Here is a 15841-nt window from a genome sequence, read left to right on the forward strand (position 1 = left end):
GGGGAAATGGGGTGAAAAAATGGGATTTGGGGATTTGGGGTGTGGGATGTGGGATCAGGGATATGGGGCACAGCCGTGGCGCCCTGCCAGGAGCCTGTGGGGGAGACGTGGGGTCAGAATGGGGGATTTGGGGTCAGAATGGGGGATTTGGGGTGTGGGATTTGGGATTTGGGACAGGGCGTGTGGGATGTGGGGTACGGGATGGATCCACGGGGGCGGGATCTGTGGGTCAGGTGTGGGATCAGGTGTGGGTCAGGGTCTGGCCCCGTTTTGGCTCGGTTTGGGCTCATTTTGGCTCGGTTTGGGCTCATTCTGGCTCGGGTCCGGCTCCGGGGGTTTCGGTGCGGGGGCGGCTCCGGCTCCTCCTCGGCAACGCGCGGTTCCCATGGAAACCGGGCCGGGGGAGGGGACGGGGCGGGGCCCGGGGCCGGCGGGGGGCGAGGAGCCCCCGGACCCCACAGATCATCCCTTACCCCATAGATCCCACCGGACCCATAGATCTCATCCTGACCCCACAGATCATCCCTGACCCCACAGATCCCCCTGGACCCCATAGATCCCATAGATCATCCCGGACCCATAGAGCAGTGACCCATAGATCCATCCCTGACACACAGATCCCATAGATCATCCCTTACCCCACAGATCCCACCAGACCCACGGACCCCCCTGACCCCACAGAGCCATCCCTGACCCACAGATCATCCCTGACCCACAGAATCCTGACCCACAAAATCCTGACCTACAGATCTCTGACACAGAATCCTGACCCACAGATCCCCCTTGACCCGCAGATCCCATCCTGACCCAAAGATCCCATCCTGACCCATGGATCCCATCCTGACTCATGGATCCGTCCCTGACTCATGGATCCATCCTGACCCAGAGATCCCACCAGACCCACAGATCCTCCTTCACCCACGGATCATCCCTGGACCCAAAGATCCCCCCTGACCTCACAGATCCCATGGATCATCCCTGACCCACAGATCTCTGACACACAGAATCCTGACCCACAGATCCCCCTGACCCACAGATCCCCCTGACCCACGGATCCCCCTGACCCACAGATCCATCCTGACCCACAGATCCATCCTGACCCACGGATCATCCCTGGACCCAGGATCATCCCTGACCCAAGGATCCGTGACCCATAGATCTTCACCCATGGATCCTGACCCCATAGATCATCCCTGACCCACAGATCTCTTACACACAGAATCCTCATCCATGGATCCCTGACCCACAGATCCCTGACCCACAGATCCATCCCTAATCCACAGATCCCACTGGACCCACAGATCTCTGACACAGAATCCTCACCCATGGATCCTGACCCATAGATCCATCCCTGACCCCATAGATACCCCCTGACCCATAGAGCAGTGACCCACAGCTCTCATCCTGCCCCAGAGATCCCCGACCCAAAGATCCCTGACCCAAAGATCCTCATCCATGGATCCTGACCCCATAGATCCATCCCTGGCCCCATAGATCATCCCTGACCCACAGAATCCTGCCCCATAGATCCTCACCCATGGATCCTGCCCCCCAGCTCTGCCCCAGAGCTCATTATGGGGCACCCCCCCCCATTAATTAATTACCGCCCCCTCGGTGCCCCCCATTAATTAACCCCCCCCCCCCCCCGGGGCCGCTCAGGGATTTTCCCAAATCCCTCCAGATTTGCCCCAGATTTGGGGATTTTCCTCCATCCCGAGGATTTTCCCCATTTCCCGGGATTTTCCCCCAAATCGAGGCCCCGAAATCCCAAATTTCCCAAACTCCGGGGGGAGGATAAATCCCGAATTCCCGAGAATTTCCCCCAAAATTGACATTTTTGGGAACCAAATTCCGGTTTTTCCCTCAAATAAAAAACCTGCGGATTTTTTTTTCTTTTTCTTTTTTTTTTTTTTTTTCTGGAGGATTTGAGAAAATCCGAAGGGATTTTGGGGAAAAAAATCCAGGATTTAGGACAAATCCGGGGGTTTTCCAAAGGGGGGGGATCCGACAGAGGGAAAAAGGGATTTGGGGGGAAATTTTGGGGGGGAAATTCTGGGATTTTTGGGGGAATTTGGGAGAAAATCCGCAGGAATTTGGGAGATTTGGGGGGAAATTGAAGGAATTTGGGAGATTTGGAGGAAATTTTGGGGAAATTTGAGGAATTTGGGGGAAGATTTGAAGGAATCAAAGGAATTTTGGGGGGGGAAATTGTAGGAATTGAAGGGATTTGGGAGATTTGAGGGAATTCAGGAAAAATTGGGGGAAATCTGGGAAAATTTGGGGGAATTTGGGGGAATTCAGGGAATTTGGGCCAAAATGGGGAGAAATTTTGGGAAAATTGGGAGAATTGGGGGAAAATGGGGAGAATTTTGGGGAAAATTGGGGGAATTGAGATGAAATTCAGGGAAAATTTGGGGGAATTCAGGGAAAATGGGGAGAATTTTGTGGAATTTTGATAAAGAATTGATGAAATTTGGCAGAATTTTGGAATTTGGAGCCTGAAACGTGGGATTTCCGTGGGAATTTGGGGGAAAAAAAAACGTGGAGGAATTTTTTGGGCCTTCGGGGGAGAAAAATGAGAAATTTTTTTTTTAGGAGATTTTTTTGGGGAAAAATCGTGAGGAAATTCGGGAGAAATTTGGGAATTCCAGGGAAATTTTTGGGGGGGAGGGGATCGAGGGGATTTTGGGGGATTTGGGGGAAAATTTTGGGGGGTTTTGGGGAGGAAATCCAAGGAAATTCGGGGGAATTTTGGGAGGGAAATGAGAGAAATTTGGGGGAATTTTGGGGGAAATTTGAGGGAAAAAAAAAGAAAAAAAAATGGGGGAATTTGAAGGAACCCGGGGGAGGATTTTTTTTGGGGATAAGAAAGGGGATTTTGAGGGAAAAGAAAACGGGGATTTAAGTGGGGGAAAAAATGGGGAATTTTTTGGGGAAAAAAAAGGGAATTCCGGGGTTTTTTGGGGGAAAAAAGGGGAAAATGGGGGGAAAATCAGGAAAATTGGGGGGAATCGAGGGGAACCCGCGGGGATTTTGGGGGGAAATCGGGGGGTTTTGGGGGGAATTTCGGGCGGAAAGCCGCCCCCCCCCCCACCCACCTGTTCCCAGCGCGATCTTGGGAATTTTTTTTTTTTTCCCCAATTCCCGGCGATTTTTTGGGGGAATTTTGGGGAATTTGGGGAAGGGGCTGGTCCCTCCCTCCCCTCCCCCACCCCGTGGGAGCGACCCCCGCCCCTCCCCCCCCTTCGCGCCCCCAAATTCGCCGATTTTTTTTAACCCCCCCACAAAAAAAAAAAAAAATCGCGGTGGGGGGAGGGGGGGGTTTGGGGGGTGGAGGAGGGGCGGGGGGTCCCGGGGGGGTTTTGGGGATCCCCCCCCCCCCCCAATCTCACCTGTTCTCCCCCGGGTCCGCTCCCGCCGCCGCCGCCGTTAAAGCTCCATTGGGGGGGGGGGGAGGGGCGGGGCGGGGGGGAGGGGCGGGACCGGCCACGCCCCCTCCGCGAGCCTGGACACGCCCCCCCGGGACCCCCCCCAAAATTCACACCCGGGAACCCCAAAAATCCCCCTGAACCCCAAAAATCCCCCCCCGGAACCCCAAAATTCATCAGGAATTCCCAAAAAATCCCTTTAGGGACCCCCCAGCCCCTCCCCTCAATTTGGGGTCCCCCCAAATTTGGGGTCTCGGCACATTCGGGGACCCCCCAAAAGCCCCCCAGAGCCTTTTGGGGCCAAAATCCTCCCCCAATTCCCCTGGGACCCCAAAATCCCCCAAATTCCCTCCCAGGACCCCCCGGAGCTTTTAGGGACCCCCAAACCCTCCCCAAATTCCTCCAAACCACCCCCAGACCCCAAATCCTCCCCCTGGGGACCCTCTTGGGGACCCCAAATCTCCCCAGGGCCTTTTTGGGGACCCGAAATCGCCCCAGGACCCCCAAAACACCCCCCTGAGGACCCCAAAATCCCCCAGGACCTTTTCGGGACCCCCCCAAATCCCCCAAATCTCCTCCTGGGACCCCCCAAATCCCCCCGAGATCATTTTGGGGACCCCAAATCACCCCAGGACCCCCCAAAAACCCCCCTGGGGACCCTTTTTGGGACCCCCAAATCCCCCCCAGACTCTTTTGGACACCCCAAATTGCCCCAGGACCCCCAAATTTCCCTTGGGGACCCCAAAATCCCCCAGGACCCTTTTGGGGCCCCAAAATCCTTCAAAATCCCTCCCCAGACCCCCCAAAATCCCCCCAGACCCTTTTGGGGACCCCAAACCCCCCCTGGGGACCCCAAAATCCCCCAGGACCTTTTTGGGACCCCCCAAATCCTCCAAAAACCCTCCCCAGACCCCCCAAATTCCCCCCAGACCCTTTTTTTTGGGATTCCCTGGAATTCCAGCCACACCAGGACACGTTTTTTGTATTTTTTTTAAATAATTTTCTAATAAATTTTAGGAATATTTTTATTGCGATTCCGCAGTTTTTTGGGGCGTGTCGGGATTTTCCTCTTCCTCCTTTTTTTCCTCCTCCTGGGGCAGATTTTGGGATTTTTCCCGGTTTTTTTCCCGTTTTTTCTGCACCTCCCTCCGGAGCCGCTCCCGGAGCAGCCGCGCCGTCGGCTCCAGGCTGTGCTGGGGAGAGATTTGGGGGAAATTTGGGCATTTTTGGGGAAAAACATAAATTTGGGGTCTCCCCTCCCACAGCCAGAGGTGGATCCCGGCCCTGGAATTGGGGGAAAAACGGGAATTTGGGGAAAAAATTCAAATTTGGGGGAAAAAATTCAAAATTTGGGAAAAAAATTCAAAATTTGGGGAAAAAAAAATCAGAAATTTTGGGGAAAAAAATCAGAAATTTTGGGAAAAAAAATCAAAAATTTTGAGGAAAAAACCCCAAAAATTTTGGGGAAAAAATTCAAATTTTGGGGAAAAAAAAAAACTCCTCAAAAATTTGGGGAAAAACCTCCAGGAATTTTGGGGGGAAAAAAATTCAGGAATTTGGAGAAAAACTTGGAAATTTGGGGAAAAACTCCAGGAAATTTGGGGAAACCCCAGGATTTGGGGCTGGGGCCCCAAATTCCCTTTGGAGGGAATTTTTGGGAATTTTTGGGAATTTCGGGGAATTTCACTCGGACACCCCAAAATGTGGCAAAAACCCAAAAAAAAGTCGAAAAAAAATGGGATTTTTTTTGGAAAACCGTGGGAATTCGGGGTCGGGGCCTCCCTGGGGTGGGGGAATTTTGGGGAATTTTGGGGAATTTCACCCAGAGACCCAAAATGTGACAAAAACCCAAAAAAACAACGGGAAAAAAAGGATTTTTTGGGGAAAACTGTGGGAATTCGGGGGGGAATTTCGCCCAGAGACCCCAAAATGTGGCAAAAACCCAAAAAAAGACGGAAAAAAAAGGGATTTTTTTGGGAAAACCCCCAAAAAATAGGGAATATTTTGGGAAAACCCAAAAAAATTACGGGAAAAAAGGGATTTTGTGGCAAAAACCCAAAAAATTGATGAAAAAAATGGGATTTTTTTGGGAAAACCCCAAAAAAAAGTTTAAAAAAAGGGATTTTTTGGGAAAACCGCGGGAATTCGGGGTCAAGACCGGGGAACTTTTGGGAATTTTTGTGAATTTTGGTATTTGAGTCACCTGCAGCACGTGCAGCCCCCCCAGGCAGACCACGGCCAGCTCCTCCAGCCCATCCCCCGTCAGGTCCAGCGGCTGCAGCGCCAGGAGGGGGGAGGGGAACCGGCGCGACCAGAGCGGCCGGAATTGCCCAAAACCCCCCGAATCGTCCCCGGAGTGTTTGTAACAGAGCAGCTCCTGGGGAGAGAGACAGGGGGGTCAGGGCGGGGAGAAATGGGGGATTTGGGGAAAAAAATCGGGGAAAATTGGGGGAAAATTGGGGAGAATAAAGAAAAAATTGGGGGGAGAAATTGGGTGAAATTGGGGGGAAAATTGGAGGAAAATTCAGAAAATTGGGAGGAAATTTGTGGGAAAATTGGAAAATTTGGGGGGAGAAATTGGGGAAAATTTGGGGGAATTAGGAGAAAATTTGGGGGGAAATCGGGGGAAAATTGGGGGAAATTTGGGGAAAACTGGGAATTTTGGGGGGAAAATATGGGGGAAAATTGGGGGAAAAATTGGAAAATTTGGGAGGAAATTTGGGGGGAAAATTGGAGGGAAAATTTGGGGGAAATTGGGAGAAAATTGAGGGAAATTGGGGGGAAAATAAGGAAAAATTTGGGAGGAGAAATCGGGTGAAATTGGGGAAAATTTCGAGGGAAATTGGGGGAAAATTGGGGGGAAATTGGGGAAAATTTGGGGAAAATTGGGGAAAACTTGAGGGAAAATTGGGGAAAACTTGAGGGAAAATTGGGGAAAACTTGGGGAGGAAATTTGGGGAAAATTTGAGGAAAATTGGGTAAGACTTGAGGAAAAATTTGGGAAAAATTTGGGAAAAAATTGGGGAAAAATTGAGGGAAAATTGAGGAAAATTTGGGAAAAAATTTGGGAAAATTTGGGGGAAAATTGGAGGGTGGATTTTCTGAGATTTGGGGATAAAACATCTTTGGGATTTTCGGGGGGGGCTCATTGGGGAACGTCCCGAAACATCCCGGAACGTCCCAGAACATCCCGGAACGTTCCGGAAGGTTCCGGAAGGCCCCACCTGTCCGTAGGTGCCCAGCAGGATCTCGGGGCGCCCGTCCAGGTCGACGTCGGTGACTTTGGCGCAGAGAACGGAGTCGGAGCCGCGGCTGCCGGGGAGGGGCCGGGGCAGGGACAGCCCCCGCCTCAAAATACCCCTGGGGGAAACAATTCACATTAAATTCACAGTATTCACACGATTTAATAAAAATTCCCAAAAATTCCCCAGTTTTTTCTGTTTTTTTTAGTGATTTTTACCCCAAATGAGGATCCAGAATCTCAGTTTTCCACAAGACCCGACTGGGGAAAACCAGAATTCCCAAAATTCACAAAAAATTCCCACAAAATTCACAATATTCACACTAAATTCACACAATTTAATAAAAATTCCCACAAATTTAACAAAAATTCCCCAGTGTTTTTGTCATTTTTTTAGTGATTTTTACCCCAAAATGAGGCTCCACAATCTCAGTTTTCCACAGGATCCACCCTGGGGAAAACCCAGGATTCACAAAATTCACACAATTCTCAAATTCCCCCAAAATTTAAAAAAAAAAAAAAAAATCCCAAGAATTTTATGGGGATTTTTTTTCTTTTTTTGGGAAATTTGGGGGGGGATTTGAAAGGAGAATTTTGGGGGGATTTTTCTTTTTTTTTTTCATTTTTGGGGGATTTTTAAAAAAAATTTTGGGGAATTTTTTGGGTTTTTTTTATTATTTCTGGGGGACTTTTCGGGGGAATTTTTGGGGGAATTTTTGGAGGTTTTTTTTTAATTTTTGTGGGGAATTTCTTGGGGAAGTTTTTTTTATTTTTAAGGAGAATTTGGAGAAATTTGGGGGGGAATTTTTTTTAATTTTGCGGGGAATATTTTTGGGAATTTTTTTTTTAATTTTTGGACCATTTTTGGGATTTTTTGGGGGAATTTTTGGAGTTTTTTTTTTTTTAATTTTTTTGGGAAATTTCTTTGGGATTTTTTTTTTATTTTTAAGGGGAATGTTTTTAAATTTTGGGGTGAATTTTTTTTTTAATTTTGGGGGGTAATTTTTTGGGGATTTTTTTTTTTAATTTTTGGACCAGTTTTGGGATTTTTTGGGGGGAATTTTGGGGGGAATTTTTTTTTTAAATTTTTTGGGGGGGAATTTCTTGGGAATTTTTTTATTTTTAAGGGGAATTTTTTTAAATTTTGGGGGGAATTTTTTTTAAATTTTGGGGGGAATTTTTTTTAAATTTTGGGGGGAATTTTTTTGGGATTTTTTTATTTGTTTTGTGACCACTTTTGGGATATTTTTCTGGCATTTTCTGTCATTTGTGACTCACGGATAAACCACGGCGGCCTCCAGGGCGCTGCTCACCAGGAGGCTCCAGGAGTCCTCGGGGTCCTCTGGGGATTCCAGGGCAAAACGGGGATGAAAAATCCACATTTTGGGGAATTTTGAACTTTCCCGGCATCTCCCAGAGTTTAAAAGGTTTTTCCCTTATTTTTCCCCCATTTTCCCATTTTTTTCCTGTATTTTTCCCTTTCTTCCTGTTTTTTTTTCCCCATTTTTCCCCACATTATATTCCCATTTTATTCCCATTTCTTCCCAAATTCCCCCCCCCCTTTTTTTCCCTGTTTTATTCTCACTTTTTCCCATTTTTTTCTCATTTCCCCCCTCCTTTTTTCCCATTTTTCTCCTGATTTTTTTCCCGTTTTATTCCCATTTTTCCCCATTTCATTCCCATTTTTTCCCATTTTATTCCCATTTTTCCCCCAGTTTTTCTATTTCATTCCCATTTTCCCCAATTTATTCCCTTCCCCTGCCATTTTATTCCTTTATTTTTCCCTGGTTTTTTCCACTTATTTTAGTCCCATTTTGTTCCTGGTTTTTTCCCCATTTTTCCCCCATTTTCCCCATTTTTTCCCCATTTTTCCCCAATTTTTTCCTTGTTTTTTCCTCATTTTTTCCCCCATTTTTCCTCATTTTTTCCCCTCATTTTTCCCCATTTTTCCCTCATTTTTCCCCCATTTCTTCCCCATTTTTTCCCCATTTTTCCTGTTCTTTTTTCCCCATTTTTCCCCCCGTTTTTTCCCATTGTTTTTTCCCCATTTTTTCCCCCATTTTTCCCCCATCTTTTCCCCATTTTTCCCCCATCTTTTCCCCATTTTTTCCCCATTTTTTCCCCATTTTTCCCCTCACCGTTCCCGTCCCGGGGCAGGGGGAAGAGCAGCACGGTGGAGACGGGCCCGTCCTGCTGGACACTCCAGCTCTGCAGGACGGCTGCAAAACGGGGGGAAAAACGGGGAAAACGGGAAAAAACGGGGAGAAAATGGGGGAAAAATGAGAAAAAATGGGAAAAAATGGGGAAAAATGGGGGAAAATGGGAAAAAATGGGGGAAAATGGGGAAAAAAACATGAAAATTGGGGATTTGGGAATTCAGGGGTTTTGGGATTTGGGGATTTCAGGGATTTGAGGAATTGAGGAATTTGGGATTTTGGGAATTGGGAATTAAGGATTTGGGGTTTCAGGGACTTTGGAAATTGGGATTTCTGGGATTCAGGGAAATGGGATTTGAGGAATTTGGGAATTCAGGAACTTTGGGATTTTGGGATTTGGGAATTCAGGGTTTTGGGAATTTAGGGAATTCAGGGATTTCAGGATTTGGGAATTCAGGGAATCCAGGATTTTAAGATTTGGGAATTCAGGGATTTCAGGGAATTTGGGATTTGGAAATTCAGGGAATTCACGATTTGGGGATTTGGGAATTCAGGGAATTCAGGATTTGGGATTTCAGGAATTCAGGAATTCAGGGATTTCAGGAATTTGGGATTTCAGGGATTTCAGGGATTCAGAAATTCAGGAATTCAGGGATTTGGGATTTGGGGAATTCAGGACCCTCTCACCCCCGCTGGCCTCGTCCACACAACGCAGGGATTTGGGGATTTCAGGAATTCAGGATTTGGGAATTCAGGAACTTTGGGATTTCAGGGATTCGGGATTTGGGGAATTGGGGAATTCTCTCACCCCCGCTGGCCTCGTCCACACGCGCCGCCCGCACGAAGCCGCTCTGGCAGCCCAGGGCCGAGAGACGGTGCCCCGAGCCCGGCAGGGGCCGCACGTCCAGCCACAGCACCCTGGAAATGGGGGAAAAAACGGGGAAAATGGGGAAAAATGGGAAAAAAATGGGAAAAAATGGGAAATTGGGAATCAGGGCCGCACGTCCAGCCACAGCACCCTGAAAAATGGGGGAAAAAACGGGGAAAACAGGGAAAAATGGGAAATTGGGAAAATCAACAGTGAATGTCCAGCCACAGGACACTGAAAAATGGGGGAAAAATGGGGAAAATGGGCAAAAATGGGAAAAAATGGGCAAAAATGGGAAAAAATGGGAATCAGGGCCTGCACGTCCAGCCACAGGAGACTGAAAAATGGGGGAAAAAACGGGGAAAATGGGAAAAAACAGCAAAAATGGGAATCAGGGCCCGCACGTCCAGCCACAGGACACTGGAAATGGGGGAAAAAACGGGGAAAACGGGGAAAAATGGGAAATTGGGAAAATCAACAGTGAATGTCCAGCCACAGGACACTGAAAAATGGGGGAAAAATGGGGAAAATGGGCAAAAATGGGAAAAAAATGGGAAAAAATGGGAAATTTGGAATCAGGGCCCGCACGTCCAGCCACAGGACTCTGAAAATGGGGATAAAAACGGAGAAAATAGGAAAAAACGGGCAAAAATGGGAAAAAACAGCATTTAGGGCCCGCACATCCAGCCACAGGACACTGAAAAATGGGGATAAAATGGGGAAAATGGGCAAAAAACAGAGAAAACGGAAAAAAATGGGAAATTGGGAAAATCAACAGTGAATGTTCAGCCACAGGACACTGACAAATAGGGGAAAAAATGGACAAAATGGGAAAAAAAGGCAAATTGGGAAAAATGGGAAAAATAGGAGTGAATATCCAGCCAGAGAACACTGAAAAAATGGGGAAAAAATGGGGAAATGAGAAATTTGGAATCAGGGAGTGACTGTGCAGCCACAGAACTCTGGGGAGAAAAATGAACACTGGGAAAAGGGAGAAAAATCTGGGAAAATTGGGGGAAAAATTGGGGAAAAGTGGGAAAAATTGGGGAAAAGGAGGGAAAAATGGGGAAAAGGAGGGAAAAATGGGGGAAATTGGGGAAAAAATGGGGAAAATTCAGGGAAAAATCAGAGAAAATTCAGGGAAAAATCAGAGAAAATTCAGGGAAAAAATCAGAGAAAATTCAGGGAAAAATCAGAGAAAATTCAGGGAAAAATCAGAGAAAATTCAGGGAAAAAATCAGAGAAAATTCAGGGAAAAATCAGAGAAAAATGGGACAAGAGGAGACAGAGGAGGAAGGTGAGGAGGAAGGTGAGGAGGAGGAAGGTGAGGAGGAGGAAGGTGAGGAAGGGCCGTACGTGCTGGGGACGTCCTGCAGCTCCGGGAAGAGCAGCTGCACCGGCTGCTCCTCAAACTGGTGCGAGCCGGGGTTCTGAACATGGGGAGAAATGGGGAAAAAATTAGAAAAAATTGGGAAAAGTCCTGAGGGAGAAATTTTATTCCATATTCCTTTTATTTTAGCCTATATTTATAGTTACATATTTATTCTATATTTATATATTTATTCTATATTTATATATTATATATATATTTATGCATTATTTACATATTTATTCTCTACTTATATTTTTATATAATTAATGTATACTTACCTACTATTTATATTTTATTCTGCAATTATATTTTTATATATACTTATCTATTATTTATATATTTACTCTTTGATTATATTTATATATATTCAATATTATTTATATATTTATTCTCTAATTATGTTTTAATATATTTCATATATATTTAATATATATTTATATTTTTTCTCTTCTTATATTCATATACACTTAATACATACATATCTATTATTTATATTTTGTTGTATATTTATATTCTCATATTTATATTTATCATTATCATTTATAAATTTACTTATATTTATATATATTTAATACATATTTACCTTGATTATATTCTATTCTATATTAATGTTTTTACATTACACATATACTTATATATTATTCACATATTTACTCTCTACTTATATTTTTATATAATTACTATATATTTATTAATTATACTTATTCTGTATTTGCATTCATATTTTTATACTATACATATTAATCTATTGTTTATGTATTTATCATCTACTTCAAACATATTTATTATATAGTTATATATTATTTATATTTTATTCTACATTCATGTTTACATATATATTCATGTATATTTATATTTCGGATCAATTTTGTGCGAGGATTTTTTTTGTGTATTTGGGCTGTTTTGGGCTGGTTTTTTGGGGTTTTTTGGGGTTTTCTAGGCAGGTTTTGGGTATTTCTGTGTCTCTCTCACCTCCCTGTAGAGGTGGATCCCGGGGTCGTTCCCGCTCAGCAGAAAAACCGTCTCCAGGTGCTCCCCCACCCGGACCCTGCGGGGTGGGACACTCAGGGGGGTCTGGGGGGATTTGGGGGGTTTGGGGGGATTTTTTGGGATTTTTTTGGGATTTTTTGGGGGATTTTTTTGGGGTTTTTTCGGATTTTTTGGGGACTTTTTTGGGATTTTTTAGGAGGATTTTTTTTGGATTTTTGGGGATTTTTTTGGGATTTTTTTCTTGGATTATGGGAGGATTTTTGGGAGGATTTTTGGGGATTTTTTGGGGATTTTTTTTTTTAATTTTTGGGGGATTTTTTGGGGATTTTGGGGGGTTTTTGGGGATTTTTTCGGGATTTTTTTGGGAATTTTTGGGGAATTTTTTGGGGGATTTTTGGTAATTTTTCGGGATTTTTTGGGGATTTCTTTGGGGATTTTCTGGGATTTTGGGAAGATTTTTTTGGGGATTTTTTTTTTGGCTTTTGGGAGGATTTTTTTGGATTTTGTGGGGGATTTTTTGGGGGGATTTTTGGGGGATTTTTTGGGGGATTTTTTTTGGATTTTGGGTGGATTTTTAGGGTGGATTTCTTGGGGATTTGGGGAGGATTTTTTGGGGATTTTGGGGGGATTTTTTCGGGATTTTGGGAGGATTTTTGGGGGGATTTTGGGTGGATTTTTTGGGGATCTCGGGAGAATTTTTTCGGGATTTTTTTTTTTATTTTCGGAGGATTTTTTGGGAATTTTGGGAGGATTTTGGGGGTTTTTTTGGGAGGATTTTTTTTGGATTTTGGGAGGTTCTTTGGGAGGATTTTTGGGAGGATTTGGGCTTTTTTTTGGGCAGATTTTGGGTTTTTTTGGGAGGATATTTTGGGGTTCGGGCACTCACTGGGCGTGGCAGAGCTGGAAGGGGGTGAAGCGAAGCTCCAGGTTCAGGCAACTCTCTGGGGGGAAAGGGGGGCTGGGCCTTTGGGGGTCCCAAACCCCATTTGGGGGGTCCCAAACCCCTTTTTGGGGTCCCAAACCCCATTGGAGGGTCCCAAACCCCATTTGGGGGGTCCCAAACCCCTTTTTGGGGTCCCAAACCCCATTGGAGGGTCCCAAACCCCATTTGGGGGGTCCCAATCCCATTTCTGAATCCCCAATCCCATTTTTAGGGTCCCCAATCCCAGTTTTGGGGTCTCAAACCCCTTTTGGGGGTCCAAAACCCCATTTCTGGATCCCAAACCCCATTTTTGGGGTCCCAAACCCCTTTTGGGGGTCCCAAACCCCTTTTTGGGGTCCCAAACCCCTTTTGGAGGGTCCCAAACCCCATTGGGGGGTCCCAAACCCCATTTCTGGATCCCCAATCCCATTTTTAGGGTCCCATCCCCATTTTTGGGGTCCCAAACCCCATTTCTGAATCCCTAATTTCATTTTTGGGGTCCCAACCCCCTTTTTGGGGTCCCCAGCCCCATTTTTAGGGTCCCAAACCCCATTTTTGGTGCCCCCAGCCCCATTTTCGGGGTCCCCATCCCCATTTTCGGGGTCTCTCACGGGCCACGGAGTCGAGGTCGAACTCGCAGCCCGGCTCGTAGTCGCAGTAAATGTTCAGGAAAGGGCTGGGCTTGTCCCCCGAGTCCTGGGGACCCCAAAAACAGCCTTAGACACCCCAAAAACAGCCTGAGAGACCCCAAAATCCCCCCAAAACCTCCTGAGACCCCCCCCAGAACCCCCCAAACCCCCCCCAGGACCCCCAAACCCACCCCAAAAACCCCTGGAGGCCTTTGAGACCCCCCTGAGACCCCCAAATTCCCCCAAAATCCCCCCCCAGGCCCCCCAAATCCCCCCCAGGAGCCTCAAATCCCCCCCTGGGACCCCCAAATCCCCCCCAAATTCCCCTAAATCCCCCCCAGGAGCCTCAAATCCCCCCCTGGGACCCCCAAATCCCCCCCAGGACCCCCAAATCCCCCCCAAATTCCCCTAAATCCCCCCCAGGTCCCCCAAACCCCCCCCCAGGACCCTCAAATCCCCTCTGAGACCCCCCAATCCCCCCAAAAGTCCCCCAAATCCCCTTTGAGACCCCCCAAACCCCCTCAAAATCCTCTCTGAGCCCCCCAAATCCCCCCCAGGACCCCCAAACCCCCCAAAATTTCCCCAAATCTCCTATGAGACCCCCAAATCTCCCCCCAGGACCCCCAAAATCCCCTTTGAGATCCCCCAATCCCCCCCTGGGACCCCCAAATCCCCCCCAGGACCCCCAAAATCCCCCAAAATTCCCCCAATCCCCCCCGGGACCCCCAAATTTCCCCCCAGGATCCCCTAAACCCCTCTGAGCCCCCCAAAATTTCCCCAAATCCCCCCCAGGACCCCCAAATCCCCCCCAAATTCCCCTAAATCCCCCCAGGACCCCCCACCCCACCTTGATGAAGGTGATCCCGACCACGAGGCCGCTCTGGGGGGGGGATTTGGGGAAGGAATCGATGGAAACGATCTCGGCGTCCACTGCGGGGACAGGGGGGTCAGGGAGACCCAAAATAAACCAAAATAAACCCCAAAATACCCTCTAAATACCCCCAAAATAACCCCCCAAAATACTCCAAAAATAACCCGAAAAATAACCCAAAATAACCCCCAAAAAATACTCCAAAAATAACCCCGAAACACCCCCAAAATAACCCCCTAAAATACTCCAAAAATAACCCCGAAATACCCCCCAAAATAAAATCAAAAATTACCAAAAAATCCAAAAAAAAAATCCCTCAAAAACTCCTTTAAAATTCCCAAATAATAATAATAATAAAAATCCCAAAAAAAAAAAATCCCCCCCAAAAAATCCCCTCAAAAATTTACTTTAAATTCCCAATAAATCCCAAAAAAATCCCCAAAAAATTCCCCCCAAAATCCCCTCAAAATCCAAAAAAAAATCCCCTCAAAAATTACCAAAAAAAATCCCAAAAAATTCCCTCAAAAATCCCGTTAAAACTCCCAAAAATCCTCCAAAAAAAAATCCCTAAAAAAACCCCCAAAAAACCCCTAAAAAAATCCCCAAAAAATTCCTCCAAAATTACCAAAAAAAATTTTTAAAATTCCCTCAAAAATTCTTTAAAAATTCTCAATAAATCCCAAAAAAACCCTAAAAAAAATCCCCAAAAAATTGCAAAATTTCCCCCCCAAACTACCAAAAATTACCAAAAAAAATCCCTCAAAAATTCCTTTAAAACCCCCCAAAAAATCCCTAAAAATCCCCAAAAAATCCCTAAAAATCCCAAAAAAATCCCAAAACTCCCCCAAATCCCCTCCCGGCGTCCATTTACCGGGTATGTAGGTGAACTGCATCTCCCGGGCCAGCGGCCTGAGGCGGGGCCGGAGCTGCAAATACCGAAACAACAAAACCTTTCCCTTGAGCGCGGCCGCCAGGAGCCCCCCGGGCCCGTTCCCGGCCCCGCCGCCGGCCCCGGGCAGCGCCGTCAGCCCGTACACGTTACTCTGCGAGCCCAGGCGGCTGAAACTGTCCTCCACCAGCGGGCAGCGGCCCCACGGCGACATGGCCGGGGAAAAACGGGGAAAAACGGGGGAAAAATGGGGAAAGAACCGGGGAAAGAACCGGGGAAAGAACCGGGACCGGGCCCGGCCCCCGGGGCCCCTCACGGAGGGGAAGGCGGCGCGCTGCTGTGACGTCACAAGAGCGCGACGGGAGTCCCGAGCAGGGGTGGGTGGGCGGGGATTATAAAGTGGGCGTGGTTATAAAGTGGGCGGTTATGCAAATAGGACCCCGGCTTCTATTACCACTATAACTATGTGGGCGTG

At 46.8% G+C, this 15841-nt stretch overlaps 1 protein-coding gene across 4 annotated transcripts; it reads right to left on the bottom strand.

Annotated features, from left to right (window-relative positions):
* Positions 1–4357: 4357 nt before the first annotated feature.
* On the bottom strand, positions 4358–15666 carry KPTN (kaptin, actin binding protein). Of its 4 annotated transcripts, XM_083877225.1 has the most exons (13): positions 15513–15654; positions 15349–15403; positions 14454–14536; positions 13589–13673; positions 12942–12996; positions 12038–12113; positions 11050–11123; positions 9634–9743; positions 8808–8888; positions 7948–8011; positions 6653–6788; positions 5587–5805; positions 4483–5206 (listed from the first exon to the last, which is right to left on the bottom strand). In XM_083877225.1, exons 2-13 carry the CDS (start codon positions 15368–15370, stop codon positions 4835–4837), a joined length of 1377 nt encoding a protein of 458 aa, XP_083733351.1. In that variant the 5' UTR covers positions 15371–15403; positions 15513–15654; the 3' UTR covers positions 4483–4834. The 4 variants fall into 4 exon arrangements, with proteins under 4 accessions (XP_083733352.1, XP_083733353.1, XP_083733351.1 ...); XM_083877226.1 differs by having other exon boundaries at positions 4358–4621; positions 5632–5805; positions 15349–15666; XM_083877224.1 differs by having other exon boundaries at positions 15349–15666.
* Between the last annotated feature and the right edge of the window lie 175 nt (positions 15667–15841).

This window comes from Zosterops lateralis, assembly GCF_965231275.1.
Source record: "Zosterops lateralis genome assembly, chromosome: 23".
Taxonomy (NCBI): domain Eukaryota; kingdom Metazoa; phylum Chordata; class Aves; order Passeriformes; family Zosteropidae; genus Zosterops; species Zosterops lateralis.